The 16,753-nt window shown below is 36.3% G+C and overlaps 1 protein-coding gene across 44 annotated transcripts in view; it reads left to right on the top strand.

The window, feature by feature from the left end:
* The window catches only part of Nckx30C (solute carrier family 24 member Nckx30C), a 370,077-nt gene that overhangs the window by 300,311 nt on the left and 53,013 nt on the right, over positions 1–16,753 (top strand). For 22 of the 44 annotated variants that reach the window (XM_073967977.1, XM_073967971.1, XM_073967988.1 and 19 more), the window contains one exon: positions 7,039–7,113. The exons of the other annotated variants lie outside the window; for them this stretch is intronic. In XM_073967977.1, the coding sequence (XP_073824078.1) occupies positions 7,039–7,113 (75 nt within the window). The remainder of the gene's footprint in view (positions 1–7,038; positions 7,114–16,753) is intronic. 44 annotated transcript variants of the gene reach the window in all.

The following is a 16,753-nucleotide window of genomic DNA, read 5'->3' as shown; positions in this document are numbered from 1 at the left end:
TAAAGATTTCCTTGCCTGCTCTAGAGAACCCTGCTCAACCAGTCGATTTGTAGATCCCTACAAAACAACAAACATTTCCAAAACGTTGTAAAATAAAATTCACGAAATAGTAATCTGCAGTTGGAGTCAATGTCGAAATCTGCACTGCACTGATGGGAAGTAAAATCCTTTTGTAAGATGAATCAAAATCTGTTGCGGAGGAAGTAAACTCTGTTGCGTGCAGCGGCGGTGTTTAGACTGCAACAGCTGGAACGGCCGGAAGTCAAGTTTCTCACTTAAATTTGCAACCTGTCGAAAAGGATGCCAGCAAAGGTTAATCTTACAAACCGATTTCGCTTTTGTCGCCCGTTGCATGGACCCTTGTGGCTTTAGTTCTTCCAGCATCAGAAATAACTTTCCAGTTGCCGATCAATAGCATAGGATCCGTAAGCAGCACAACAACTGCGCTGAAGGCCATCTCCATATTAGCCGAGTACTCACTCAGAGCAAGCCGTGCTCATAATCTAGAAAGAGAAGTCTAACGTTACAAGAGAGAACCTCTAGATCAACAAGCCTTTCAACCAGGTTTAAGTAGCATTCACACGAATGCAGTCGCAGATACAGTAAACAGTTATCGTGTGAATGCGGTCCTTGGAGAACATCCACCATCCATCGCAGCTGAGAAGCGCCAGCTGTCAGGACAAACCAGAGTAGTTTTGGGTCAATACGCTCGGAATGGTGCAGACGTCAAAATTTCTATAGGGCAAGTACTGATGACACCGTGGAAAACATCTGCCCAGCATACAGCACAGGCCCCCACGACACACAGCTCCTTTTCAATTGCCCTACCAATCCTGCTAAGAAACTTAAGTTTGCAGCTTTGTGGTTACAAACCATATAAGTAGCGAAATAGCCACATTCTTACGACTGATAGACCCAGAGTCAGATTAAGCAGAAAAATGAGAATACAAACATATTAACTAATGTTACAACAACGAGAACAAACTGCAATTATAGATGTAAACTTTATGATGATAAATAAATTATAGTTATTTCATTAATTCCTTTGAATTAATAAAATCAAAAAAATGAAAATCGTTTTTCAATACAGCATTTTCCATTTTCCGAACAAGACGTGAAAATTACATGCCAAAGGGTTGGTGAAAATGACATGCCAAAGATTAGTGAAAATGCTATTCTTGGGAATTGGTTAAGGTGGCATGCCAAAGGATTGGTATAGATGCCATGCCAAAGAATTGTTGAAGATGCCATTCCATCGAGTTAGTAAAGATGACATGCTTAGGATCTGAAAATGAATTGCATCTTTTGGGGGTCACGCTCTTGTAAAAAGAATGAGTGAAGATGCTGAAAAAATGACATTCCATTTCACTTGCACCCATTCTTGAATAGCATCTTTGGCATCGAACATTTTGCTGGGTATGTATACCATTAAAATCTTATAGAGTTGTCAATCAAATTAAATTAATTCGCTTATGAAAACTTTGCTAGTTGCAGTTCTAGAACAAAAAAAAACCGTTTTCTTAAACCGTTTTTAAGGAAAAATATCAGTACGCGCAAATATGGAGATCAAAGGCTGGGGTGTGAAAAATTCTTTTTGGCGATGAATGTCGATGAAGATAATGTGATGAACCCGCAAGGACAGTTCCGCCGTAGGTCAAACTTCTGAGTTATGGCGTGATAAAATGTCGCTATGTTTTTTGTCATGTAGGTATGTATAGTTTGTCAAGAAAGAATTCATTTCGCTATAACTCAGAAGTTTGACCTATGGCAAAACTGTCCTTCCGGGTTCATCATATTACCCTCACCGACATTCATCGCCAAAACGAATTTTTCACCCCAGCCTTTGATCTCCATATTTGCGCGTACTGATATTTTTCCTTAAAAACGGTTTAAGAAAACGGTTTTTTTGTTCTAGAACTGCAACTAGCAAAGTTTTCATAAGCGAATTAATTAATTTTGATTGACAACTCTATAAGATTTTAATGGTATACATATAAGTTTAATCGGTTACTTAAAACCGGTTCAAAAATCGGTTTTAATGTCGGAATATCCGGTTCAAAAACTGAGATAACCGAATCTATCCTCCAAGAAAATTTGTTATTAACATGTTCACCAATACAAGAGCTATTTGTGGTAAATATTTCAGAAGCACCCCAGATGTCTACATTAGCAATACCCATTGGTAATGTCTATATACCTATGCATAAACAATAACGAATATACAGAAAAACAAAACATAGTTTAATTCTGAACCAAGTCCGAATAAATGTCAAAAATGACAATGAAAACGGGACAAAATCGATTAGTTGTCAAAGAGAACCGTACCTAAAATCTTCTGAGCAACATTTTTGTAGAATATTTGGATGCTGAAAAATCTCATATTGTGGTACTTTCACTACGGTTCAAGAAATAAAGGACGAAAAGGACATGAAAGGAATTGAGTTAGAAGAATGAAATGTTCTACAAAAAGATTCGCCAATCGATTTGACTGAAGACATGTCACCTCAAAACGAAGCTACAACAACGCCAAACAGAGATATGGAGCTATTTTCCCAAGTACTATAGGGAAAAAATCAAAAACTTCATCGCGCGATATCTCAGAAACTTGACCTATGGCGAAAATTTCCTTTTGGGTTCTTAGTACACTCATCAAGGGCTTTCATCCCCAAAAGAAATTTTCCACCCCCCAGACTTTGAGTTAAAATTTGTGTCACAGTGTAATCCGTCGATCAATATGTTAAGGGGATCCTCTTTTCAGCTATGCAGATATTTACTTTGTCACACATGTATGTATATATGCATGTCATCGACGACACGATATCTATGCCGTTTCAGAAAGTGGAGTTTCAACAGTTCGAAAAATTACACTGCTTTGGAGAACTTCGTGTTTTGCTCTACAGCTTTTCGACTTTTGATTTTCATAAAATGCTGGAGTCCACACATACATATAGTTGATTATCCGACGTTTCAAACACAGCTGGAGGAAAGTTTTCTATGAAGTTGGACATGGTTGACGGTATCGAAGGCATTCAGCTACCAAACTGTTCGATCACACGGCCCATTCTGGTTTAGACCTCGACTGTTATGTGTGGATATGATGCATAATACAGGCCTGGTATTAAGCATTTTCCGGAACTAATGATGATAGTGGGCAACTGGGAAACAATTTCTAATCATGGGGGGAGTTGTACCTTTTAGAATATATACTACTGGCACTAGAAAGCAAATCGACCTTTATAATTCGCCTCTGCTGGTATCCTTGTCTGGTTTCAGTAGCGGGGCCATCCAACCAACTTTTCGCTTCCAATATATTGTATGGCTAACGATAAATTGGCATCACTTGTTAAATACACGACTCTGGGTACATCCAATTGCTTAAGCATTGCCATTGAGATTTCGTATGCACATTTCGTAGCCCACTCCTCTTTGCTTTAGTACTTTCGGGGTACTCTACAAACTGCTGGTTAAAATAATACACGCAGCTCCTCGAATTTGTCACTATCTCTGCTTTGAAAATAACAGCCGTTCTGGCATCCTTTTATCTCGGATTCAAGAATAATTTAAGTGTTTTCCACAATATACGCAATCCTGTGCCAATGTTGCATTGCTTCAGGTGGTCTAGCATTTACCGCTTAGGCTCATCTACTAGTCTGTTGGCTTCAACAATAAGTTCCAAAATTCTTGCATTTGGTTTAATTTCGGTTACAGCTGTGATGGAAAGTTATCTTAGCTACCCGAGAATTTGCGGGACTTGCCAGCTCTCTGGAGCGGTGATTTGTAAATTCTTTTCAACAGTGGCAAAATAGACCTCAGTAATGTTGACAACATTTCCTGAGTATTTCAGCCATGTAAAACTTCTCTACAATTGGTGCCGTAAGACACGTTGTTCGGACTCGGCGATAAACAGTAGGTCCCATATCATTGAGCTAATATAAATCGGGGTGCACTCATTGAAATGAGAGAAGTATCCCTTATCCCTCCTGGACATATATATTATAATCGACTCAATTAGTAAAACTTCTCACATTAGATACGCTGCCAATAATATAAATATATTTAAAATCTTTTTCAAAGATGTAACCACTAAAAATTCTAGCGATACTTCAATAGTAAAGCTGATCCTCAAGGTGAAATTTTAACAATTAATACGTACTAATTTCGATCTCTTCTTTGAATTTTGTAGTGTGCGGGAATAGTATTTTCATATCACATCACCAAAACGTTATCTTCTATGTTGGCAGAGCTTGATGGGATCAGAAAGGCCTTAAGGCATACATAAGTACATAAGCTGCCTCGCCTGCTTTCCTGCTTCATTTCTAACATAATAATAAAAATAAAAGTTGCCCTTCTCTTCTTTATTCTTTTATTTTTATTATGTCAGAAATGAAGCAAGGCAATGAAGCCGGGCAACGAGGCTGCTTATGTACCCAGGCCTTTAGAATATGCAATCTATAATTAGAACTGCGGTCATTTCCTACGAATCTGCATTTTCACTAGACTTTCATCCAATGGGTGAATCTGAAAACGACATGGTCCGACTAACTAAATATCCACTGCCAAAATCACGTAAATTTTCGTGGCAGATTTTATACAGTGCGTATTTTTTAGATATTGTTGTAAAGCCTTTCTTGTTCCATCGCACTTCCTGTAACATTGGCATTGTTCTTGTCAAGACATAGGCCTGAGTCACAGATGCACCATATCTATAAGGTGTCCGGATATTTCAATTGTAGATCCACATATGCTGATCCATAGAACGATTGTGGGTGTTGTCAACATTATGAGTGGTTTTCACCCTTCTTTCGTATTTTCCTAGCAGTAGTGTTTCCGGATGTCTTACTAATCCAACGTTTAAACCAATGACTTAAACGTTCTCATAAGGCCGGTACTATGTTAGGGTTTTATAATAACTATTTTTCCAAAATTAAAAAAAAAATATGAAAGGAACGAAAAGCTGTGAATAATAAACTGAGAAGTTCGAATGTATTCTATTTCAATTTTAATCAGCAAATAAATATTCAAAGAAACGACGAGAGACAAAATTAAATGTTGTGAAGCATACCATCCATACATTCACTCAGAAAAATATATTGTCTATATTCCAATAGTTTCCTTAACTTTTTAAAAATCACTTTCTACGCAAATTTTGTGAAATCGAAATACTGAAACGAAAAGGGATTATGAGAAACATGAGAAAAATGGAAAAAATTAAGTAATTAAAGACATTTTTAAATTTTATAGGATTCCTTCTATGTTTTGGGAATTTGAAGATTTGAAGGGGGCACGGTATGGAATTTATAAATTTCACGAAAATGAAACCAAATGGAATTACGTAAAACATAAAAAATAATGAAATTTTAGGTGAACTATAAAAGGTATGGGATTTTCTTATTCTACGTTTAGTGATTTAACCCAGATAAAGCCACTGGTCGTTTAAACGCCTCGAAAAATGGTTGCAAAAATTGACGTAAAACTCTGATTTTTTTCGAATATTTTTGTGGGGTTTTTGCATTTTGTTAAAGTATTGTCTGTTATCTGTCATTTCACGCTTATAACGCTTCATTTGACCTACGCATTTCCACGCAATTGGCCTAAAACACAAGCTATTCAAAAAAATCGACTTTTTTGCAATTTTCGACTTTTGATGAAAAATTTAAATATGCGATAACAATTTAATCATAAGTGTTAGAATCATATAAAGTCAGGGATTTGTTAGGAATATAGTAAGAGTATTTCCTCAATCAAAAACCAAGGGATTGGCATGTAAGGATACACCAATATTACCCTCCAAAATTTTTGGCACTTTTAAAAGAAAGCCCGATTGCGGAAAAACTATACGTTTTAGGGAAAAAAGTTATTTGTTCAAAAATGCTTAAAAAGTCTCAAAAATATATTTTTCATAAACAATTTTAAGTTTTCTCGCAAAAAAATTCTTGGCGCTAAGTGGGTTAAACGGGGAACAGTTTGCATTTACAACCAAACAAAAGATGTCCAATATTTTTATGCAATTTTATATCCATTGTTCGACTAACATAACTTCGTCATGCATTTAAAACCTCATTATCATGAGCATCATCAAAACAAAAAAAATGGTTGTTGTTTGTTTTATTTTTTATTTTTTTTACTATTAAAAACTATTAAATTTTGCAAATGCAATTTCCACTTGAAACAACAAAATAAAAATATAGTTTGAAGTGCATCTGTGTATATGTTTGTATGCCATTTTCAAAATAAAAACAACAAAAAATACTTGAAAGCTTTATACACAACGATTGGTATAAGAGTTTACTTCAACAACAAAAACAATGCTTAATTTTTCGGTTTATATGTAGTTTATTGTAATGTTAATACATGTATTTTAGGAATATTTCAAAATTATTGAAACGAATAACTTGACAAAGCAAACACAAAATTGTTTAATGTATAAACTTTTTTAATTTTTTCATTTATCGAAATAACAATTAAAAGAAATTTTGAAATTTTGGTTGTGTCATTTTCAATACGTTTCCGAGTTGGGCCTGTCCCTCTACTCTGTCCCAAATGCTTTGATTGGTAACCAACTTTCTATCCCAAAAAAATCAAGCAAAAATTTAATTTTGAAACAATTGGTAAATGTTGTCTAAACCAAAGAAAATTTTTAACACTTTTGGAATTTCCCACTATTTCCCCGCTACTTTCTCTGTCTTTCTCTGTCTATATTCTTCTTTATTATCCCTACCTTATTTTTATATAACCTATTTTCCAATAATTTAAAATAATATTTTTTTATTGAACCAAAAAAAAATACAATTTTAAATAATTTATAATATTTAAGATATTAACTATTTTAACATCAATAATAATAATAACAATAATATGATAATATTATTATTCTACAACTTTGTTAAAATATCCAAATATTTTTCTTCTTCTACACGTTCAAAAAACAAATCAAATCCAAATAATAACTCTACTTACCACTACTCTTCTCTGACCGAAAAATCAAACCAAAATTTGTTGAATTTTTTTGCCAACTGAAAAAAATTAACAAATTTAAAGCCATCGTTAAGTGGTCGTCGTGCGAGCTGGATAGATCAAAGGGTCAAAATTCAAACGCGAAAATTTAGCATCAAAGTTAGTTTCACATTTTTATTATTACTTTTTTTAAAACATTTTTTAACTTAACTTTATAGCTTATATAACATATTTTGTTTCCTGTAACCTTATTTTGCCATTATAATAAATTTTAATAAATTATATTTAATGACTGCTTAATTCCTAAGGAAAGCAAACAAAAAAAAACACAAAACCAAATTTAACAAATTCAAATACAAACAAGAATTTGTTAAGATTTTGTATAGAACGTACAAAAGAAAATTGAGATAAAATATTTTTTTTTTTTTTTTTTGCCATTAGCTGAAATTTTATGATTTGAATAATAGAGCAATTGAAATATTATTTTTTCCACTTAGCCATTGTTATTTGATTTATCTCATTTCAAGTTCATCTTATTGCCCTCTTACAACACATCTTAACTTTTTGATGTTTTAATTCATGTAACCAAGGCCAAGATGTCTTCAGGTTTCGCTCACCTTTGTGTTTTGTTTTTGTGTTTATTTGAAATTTTTTCATATTGTTTTAGCATAACTGAATCTAATTTGTAACTGTATTGGCACACAAAATAAAAAAATAAGTAGCAAATATTTGCCGTGGCTTTAAATGTTGTTATAATTTGTAAAACAAAATTCGTAGAATTTTTGTAAATACACATTTTTGTCTTCTTAAATGCATGCCTTTATTTGTGTATGAATACAAAATGAGAAAAAAGAAACATATACCTATTCAATATAGACACTATTGCTTTGTTCCAGAACTTGCAGGAAGCAACTATTTTTTACTACGATAACATTTTTTCCTTTATGTTATCGAAAAAAATAGTAAAAGTTAGTAGATTCTTGCAGTTCTGGAACAGACCATATATGTAACCGAAATAACAATAATAATGGAATGGTAACGGAACACAATTTTATATTTTTATTCATAAGCTATATGGGGTATTTAATTCAAAGAAAATAAACACAAAAAGTTACATATGGTAATATTCAAAAATGTTTTACAATCGTTGAAGTTGAGGTTCACAATTTAATAAGTCGCGAACTGTTAATATATTTTATATAATATGAATATATTTATATTAATTGAAGTGTTTTAGCCGGGGTCGCATAAAATTAAACATAAACAAGTAAGAAAAGCGTTAAGTTCGGCCGGGCCGAACTTTTTATACCCTCCACCACAAATTTCAGCCATTTCGGTGGATTAATGTGACCACAACCTTCAACAAAACCGAAATTCGGAAGGTACCGTTCTATGGGCGCTATATGATGGCGTGGACCTATACCTACAAATTTATGGGGGAAAGTTTTATAAGCCTAAAGAAGACTAAATACCAAATTTCAGCTATCTCGGTGTGATAATGAGGCTAAAAGCTTCAAAATATCAAAATCGGGAGATATCGTATTATGGGGGCTATATCAACACCTGGACCTATATAAACTTTTTATGGTAGAAATGTTTCTTAGCCTCTGGAAACACAAATACAAAGTTACAACCGATTCTTTGGTCAAATGGGTCTGATACATTCAAAATATATTAAAATGACGCGTACTTTATAAGGGGCCTTATGTGGGGGCTATACCAAAACGTGGACCTATATAACCCAACTTTGGTAGGAATGTTTTTTGGCCTCTGGAGACACAAAATACCAAATTACAACCAATTCTGTGGTCAAATGGGTCTAATACATTCAAAATATATTAAAATGACGCGTACTTTATATGGGGCCTTATATGGGGGCTATACCAAAACGTGGACCTATATAACCCAACTTTGGTAGGAATGTTTTTTGGCCTCTGGAGACACAAAGTACCAAATTACAACCAATTCGGTGGTAAAATGGGACAAATATCTTAAAAATTCCTTAAAACGACGACGCGTCACGCGTCATTTTGTATGGGGGCTATACGAAAGCGTGGACCTACATAGCCCGCTTTCAATACCAAAAGTCCTACGTACATATAATATATTTTCCCAAAGTTTCATCAACCTACGTCAATCCGTTCGGACGCTAGAGTGATTTCCACAGACGGACAGACGGACAGACGGACAGACGGACGGACATGGCTATATCGATGTAGAATTGCACGCTGATCAAGAATATATATACTTTGTGGGGTCTACAATGATTATTTCGAGTAGTTACAAACGTAGTGACAAACTTAATATACCCCCATCCTATGGTGGAGGGTATAAAAATAATTTATGTGGAAGCTGTGTTGGCGATAATATTAAAAAATGGGTAAAAATGGGTTGAAGTTTACAAGTTTTTTTGTGTTCTTTCTTGATTTCTGGTCAAACCACGGAAAATTTAGACCTGAGCTTAAAGAAAGAATTGAAGAATACCCCTTGGGCAACATGGTTCTAATGTATGACTTTTCGATATATACACTTCATCCCCCTAAAATAGATGCTGACATTTTGAAGTTTTGAAATCTGGGTTTTTTGAATTTTTCTTATAATTGGAGGGCGCAACCAGATAATTACCTAAACTATTTACTGGATTGTAGAACTCGTGATTCCACGTCGTTTGATGTATATCTCATGAATGTGCTTCATACAGCTTCCTAGTAATAGAAGTCCAAAGTCGAGATTTTGGTGCGTAAATTTTCTTTAAAAACCTATTTTTTGGTTTCAAAATTTACAACTGTGACTTAGGTACCCTTGAACCCCGCGTGATTTTAGTTTTTTTACGCGCCGGATCTAATGAACCCTTCCGCTTTCAAATCGATCCACTAAAACGGCGGTTATAGATACGTTGAAAGTAGGAAATTCTGCAAAATTATATTTTGATGATTCCGCGCATTAGACCGCGATTTTCTTTGGTTATTTTTACATAAATGGAACCTTTTATTCGCGATGATATTATTTTCCAAAACCGTGTGGCATTAATTACCGAGATTCTGGAGTAATATTCGTATTTCATATAAAATAGAATTTGGTAGCACATCCGCGGTTCTTCAAGAATTTGTTTAAAATTTGTTATAATGACGTATTTTTTATAGGCGGTCACTGAAATCGGATGCGCCTTATAATCTTATGTAGATCGCGCAATTTTTACCCACATTAAGGTTTTTTGAACAGTAAGATGCAGCTGACAGCACACTTTGGCCGCTGAATGAAAAGTGTAAAATTCGCTACATATTGATAGAGATGCACTAGCTGTATCTGAAAAGCGCATGCGCCTTAACTGATTTTAACGAATTCGCGAATTATACGTTTTTTAACTTTTATGTTTTTTCTTTGCATGTAATTTTAATATTACTTTCTATTTCATAATCCTATTGTTAATCAAAGTAAGCAAATACACTTTCTGGTTTATCATCGCATTTTCCCTGAAGAAGTTTCAGCAAGGTCCGTCAGTCCTTGCATCGAAATTTAGCGAAGTAGTAGAATAACTCCCAAAAATGTTTTTTCTATTTTTCGTATTGAACAAAAAAATATATTTTTGAAATAATATTCCAACAATAAGTTTTCGTCTTTTGTTGTTGCTGTCATATGGCATTTATAAATCCTATCTTTAAAATTTTGGTCTCATATTTTTCTACGCGTTGTCCAGAATCTGTACGTTTTTTAAATTATTTTTTCGAGTTTTATTTGGACTCTAAATTAGAATAAATTAAATTTACTCCAAGATTTTTTCAGTATTTCTTGATTTTCCGCGAAAATAGAAATACATTTAGAAAATATTTAGGCATCTACGGATAGATATTAAATGCTGTTAACGCTTTATATATAAATTTTCTTATTACAACACAAAGGGAATTTTTAAAAAAAATTTCTTTATAAGGGAATAAAATCCCCCCTAACTTTTGGGCGCAGCATCCGATTTTGTGAACGCGAACAGATTTGAAACCACGATTTTTTTCTTAACCCATGTACCAAAAATCGTGAATGTGCTTGTACAAAATTTTTTTAATTTTTTTTCGATGGAATTGTAAAGGAAATTTGAAATGTACCATATGCCTTAAAAACCTTCGACTTTTATTAAAAATTAAATGAAATGGAATTGAAACAACTTGCCCTTTAACACGACGAAACTACGTAATTTTAAATTATTTTACGTAAAACATTATATTTTGAATATGGAAATGATGTGGAATTGAAAATCAGTATTTTTGTTGACTATTCCGATAGTAAATTCAACTGAATTATTACAACACAAACAACTCTTCATTTACTTCAAGAAAAATTAAAAAAAAAAATGAAAAGAAAAATATCACAAAATTAAAATATTATATTTTCAATATAAAAATTACGTGGAATTGAAAATCAGTATTTTATTTTTTGCTTATTCTGACCGAAGTTATTACAACTTGCACAAGATTTAATCTACTCCAACAAAATGTAAAAAATCTGAAAAAAGTTTTGAAATGAAACAGACTAAAAGGTTGTGGTAGTTATTCAATAATACTGCTATTTTGTGTACTAAAATTATGATTAGGAATTGAATCTCAAACCATGAATAAGTTAACCCTACTTTTTTCAACATAAAAACAAAATGGAAATGAAAAAGAGTGTGCAATATATGTTAGGAAGAAGTGCCAATAACATAAGTGCCATCAACATAGAAACAAATTGGAAATGAAATAGTATTCTCCATTTATGAGGCTTCTGTTAGGAAGAAGTGTCAATAAATCACTTGATTTTCATTTAAAGAACGAAATGGAATCAGTCATATATTAGTTTAGCATTTCTCAAATCGTACAATCATCTGCATACGTTAGGAACTCAATGCCGTACATGCAGGCGAGGTAAATCAAAACTCCCTGTTTCACTCAACGGGGCCTCGACACGTATAACTGATTATACAACATTTCAAACTTGGCCGGAAGGTAATCTGCTCCAAGTCCTCAGATTGCGTGGAGTGCTTTACAGTATCAACGGCTTTTTATAAGTCGAGCGTCACCCACAATGTCCTACCTCACGGGATGGGGAGGACTAAAGCTTCAACAGTCATTGCTGCGGTCAACAAAAGCGAAAACGGTATGTACGAATCACCTTTTCTAGCATCCTTTAGTAGTAAAACCACCCAACCCAGATTTCGGAAATGATGTGGGTGGCTAGCGAAAGGTTGAGAACTTTGCGGGGACACACATACAGATATTTCAGCATTACCATGAATATTAATTTCATCAGGGTCCAAGTGAAAGTGGAAATAACTAAGTGTACGTAGAGTATCCCTGTGCCCGTGTAAAAGTACCCAGCTATTAAAAAATACTGAGGTGAGTAGAGTGAACGAAGCCAAGTGTCCAAGTGTCGATGTGTATGTGAGTTTCCCAAGCCATCTACCCATCTACGATCGAACCGAGAAAACCCGGCGTGAGGCGATTGAGTTTCCACAGGCCAATCGCGGCTTCCAGTAAGAAAGGCTGTCCATCGCCACTCCAGCGCCGTCCAAGGTCTCACCTCCCAGGTCTCGAACCCCACTCCTGACAGCACAAGCGTCCAAGTGCCATCGTGTGAGTGAGTTTCACAAGCCTCTCACATATCCGCGATCAAACCGGGGAAGCCTGGCGTTAGGCGATTGAGTTTTCACAGGCCAATCGTAACTACCCTTTTGGCTTTCTACCGCCACCCGGCGCAGTGCTACTTCCGAGAACCGACCCAGATCCCGCATCGGCAGCCCGAAGGGTGGACACCCAACCGCCACGAGAACTGTTCGAGGTCTCACGCTGTCGGCTCCGAACATAGAGGCAACCGTCTTGGGTAGCGCACCCGTAGGTTCAACTCCCGGACCCAGCCCCGAGCATCTTATTTTATATATCCAACAAAACCAAAGCTACTCCCAACATCCAAAACATCCTTTTCTTACTCTCCGTCACTGGAATCAATAAATTTCTGGGACGTGCCCTGGCCACCGCGAACTGCCTCAGCAAACGGAGACATAGGTGTCGTTACAGGTTGGGCAGATCTCTGGAGGCAGTAATTAGTGAAATCTCTGAAACTAGGCTAATTAGCTTTCCCCTAATTGATGAAAGTGCGGCGTTCAGAGGTGACGAAATCGGACAGCCTGCTGATTGTGTGGCAATGGTCTGATCCAAGAGAAACGACGGGTTGCCAGGTAACGTAATTTTTCCGAACAGGTGATACGATGGTTATATCTGGCGAACTAAGATGCCCTCCGCTGATTCTGGTAGGGGCATTCTCATTGACCCTGAAAACGTAGAATTATCAATCTCCACAGCCAGCACTACCCCTCTGGTCATTTCCGAGAACCGAGTGCCAGAACTCAGTATAAGCATTAAAGTCACCCAAGACCAGTCGATAATCACCTTCTAAAATTGGGCTAATGTTGGGCCCCTATAACCTGGAGTACAGCTATTTATCAGCGGGATGTATACATTAAGCAATTCTACCTCGGCAGTTCCACACCTGACCGCAAGCCGGAACATGAATGCTGTGTAGTTCCGAGTCAATCCGTGGGATCGAAAGTGCAAAAGTGTTGAACTCTAGCGGAGGAGTTACCTGAAGGATCTAATATTCGATAGTTATCGTAACCAGTGATCTTATCGTAGGATTTTTATAGCTTATGGACCATTATGTCAGGAAGCCTGTACTTGAGCACGAAAAACATATATCGTGGTAATTAGAACCACATGGAGTACTTTAGGTACACATTTTAAAATGATCGTGACGCAGCCCTTGAGAGATCCATATCCATGAAATACCCGAAGGTATTGTTAACATAGGCCTTCGTGGAACATAATGCATGTTTGGAAGTGGTAAAGTTTCGGCTAAATCGGATTCCCAATGCTTTAGTTATCGTGTTCATAAGTTAAATTAATAGGAACCGGCAAGTTTTTTGTAGCTCTTGGCACTATATTCCAGGAATGAGTAAAAATGCACTAGTGGACTGTTTCACTCGGAAACTTTTGATCCATTGTGTTCATCATGGATACAATGAAGATGATGATGGCAATATTTCAAGGATATTGCATTAAGAGTAAATGACATTTGGGGCCGTCTTCTGTAGAGTAGATGACCTTTGAGATCGGCTACTGTAGAGTAGATTGCCTTTGGGCTCGTCTACTGTAGAGTAGATGGCATTTGGGGTCGGCAACTGTAGAGTAGTTGGCCCCTGTTGTTGTCTACTCTTAAGTATATGATCCTTAAGGTCTTATACAATAGAGTAGATGGCCCTTGAAGTCATGTAATATAGAGTAGATGGGCCTTGTGGTGGTCTGCTGCAGGATAGTCTCCTCTAATCTCTAGTAATCCTGGCGGGAGCTTCCTACTTTACTGTGCTAAAGGTGGGGACGTATTTTTGCTCTGGCATTTCTGACCGCTACTGTCTTAAACAAGGACGCAATTCTCTTGATATGCATTTATGCTCCTTGTTCCGCACGGTTATCGTCTTCCAAAGGCGGCTCCATACAATCCAACTACATATGGGTCACTAGAGAAAGGCTCAAGACCGACATGTATAGAAAATACTAATTCAATAGTATTGGAAGTCCGTCACCTCCAGGTCATGTACGATCTTTGCGCAGTGGGTTGTACCCATGATAATTCTGAACTTTCAGAGAGTTATTCTGCATAGTTCCCTGGATCGTCGTGAACATAACAATTTTCAGACTCTTAAAATTCATAATCTCATTCATCTTTCGAGTAGGATCATTGAAGTTAAAGTCCAGGCTTGTTAACGACTGCGATTGATACTTCCGATGGGGGAGTTGTAGGCAAATTTATTTTTCAAAAGCGTTTTAAAACCGGAACTGTCGATGAAATGCATTCCTTTAAGGCATACAATGCATATCACCGATGTTGACCTAAGGTGAAGGTGGTAAACTTACAAAAACCACGGTCCATGGATCCACTGAATAACAGCAGTATCCAATAAAATTTACAGAAGGCATACCCGGAAGCTAGTTTATCAATGCGATTTCTTACGAGTTGGACGAAGTACTTGTGATATAAGGGAGTACGTTAAATATGGGTGATTTTCAATTGGGTTGCAGTGGTAAACACGGCCACCTTGCAATCAAAAGGTGTGCATTTAAATCCCTGAGCAGAACATCAAAATTTTCCGCGGTGCCAAATCTTCTTAGTTAATACTCGCTTATATTTCCTGAGTATCTCAGTCGTAAAAAGCTTCTCTACAAGTGGCGTCGTAAGACTCACCGTTCGGAATCGGCGACAAAAAGTATATCCCTCATTGAGCCAATACGAACCAGCGTAATATCTGGGTGATTTTCAATTGGGTTGCAGTGGTAAACACGTCCACCTTGCAATCAAATCCCTGAGCAGAACATCAACATTTTCGACGGCGACAAATCCCCTTAGTCAATACTCGCTCACATTTCCTAAGCATCTCAGCCATGAAAAACTTCTCTACAAGTGGTGTCGTAAAACTCACTGTTCGGACTCGGCGGCAAGTAGTAGGTCCCACATTGAGACAATACGAACCAGCGTGATACAGGGGAGAACGTTGAATCTTGGTGATTTTCATTTCCCTTAAGGCATACAATGCATATCACCGACGTTGACCTAAGGTGAAGGCGGTAAACTGACAAAACCACGGTCCATAGATCCACTGAATAACAGCAGTGTCCAATAAAATTTAGAGAAGGCATACCCGGAAGCTAGTTTATCAATGCGATTTGTTACGATTTGGACGAAGTACTTGTGATACAAGGGAGTACGTAAAATCTGGATGATTTTCAATTGGGTTGCAGTGATAAACACGCCCACCTTGCAATCAAAAGGTGTGCTTTGAAATCCCTGAGCAGAACATCAAAATTTTCGGCGGTAGCAACTCCCCTTAGTTAATACTCGCTTATATTTCCTGAGTGAGTATCTCAGTCATAAAAAACTTCACTACAAGTGGTGTCGTAAGACTCACCGTTCGGACTCGGCGACAAAAAGTAAATCTCTCATTGAGCCAATACGAGCCAGCGTGCACTTATTGATATGAAAGAAGTCTTCGTTATCCCTACGGGTATGATGCGGGAACATATGTATGTATGTTTATAGGTTAGGGTGGGGCGATTTGTGTGGAAGCAAAAAAACCTTAATGAGCCCTTCGCGTTTCTGATTCCTGGGATTGAACTGAGCAAAAAAGTCTACTGGACCATATATCTACCGTGAAAATCGAGCCTCCCGATTTTGACTTTAAGTTTTTTATTGACGTTTTTTGGATATTTTGGCATATAACAGCCAAACCATTGGGATTTTCGATCCAACACAAAGACAAACATTGTAGCCAAGATAGTAATTGAAAACTCTCTAATACATCGCAAAATCATTGGAACGCTCCTTCAGGCAGTTTTGGCCTTAAGAATGTGGAAACTTTTCGGAAAATGTCGATAAATGACATTGTGCTTCAAAATTTGACCCGAAAAATATTCAAGTGTTCTGATGCAAAATTATATCGTGTTGGGATCCAAGGACAACGACAATGCCTTTATTTCGTTTGGGTCACTTCGTTTTATTTTTTATAACGGTAAAAGTAGTGAAAATCTAGGTTTCTTACATTTTCAAATTTAAACGGGCATATCTTATTTTTTTCACATCGGATTTCTTTTGATCCTTCTTCCTTTTAAAAAGGTGAATAATGTCGTTTGAATAAGCTATTATTGTTTATGTCTGAAAAACCCCACAAAAAACCTATAAAGGAATTTCTCATAATTCTCAAAATAAATATTGAACAAAACAAAAA

The sequence above is a fragment of the Musca autumnalis genome, unplaced genomic scaffold, assembly GCF_047663935.1.
Source record: "Musca autumnalis isolate F117 unplaced genomic scaffold, ASM4766393v1 scaffold_2, whole genome shotgun sequence".
In the NCBI taxonomy this organism is placed as follows: domain Eukaryota; kingdom Metazoa; phylum Arthropoda; class Insecta; order Diptera; family Muscidae; genus Musca; species Musca autumnalis.
Note: the sequence above shows the minus strand (reverse complement) of the source record. Positions and strands in the feature narration are given on the sequence as shown.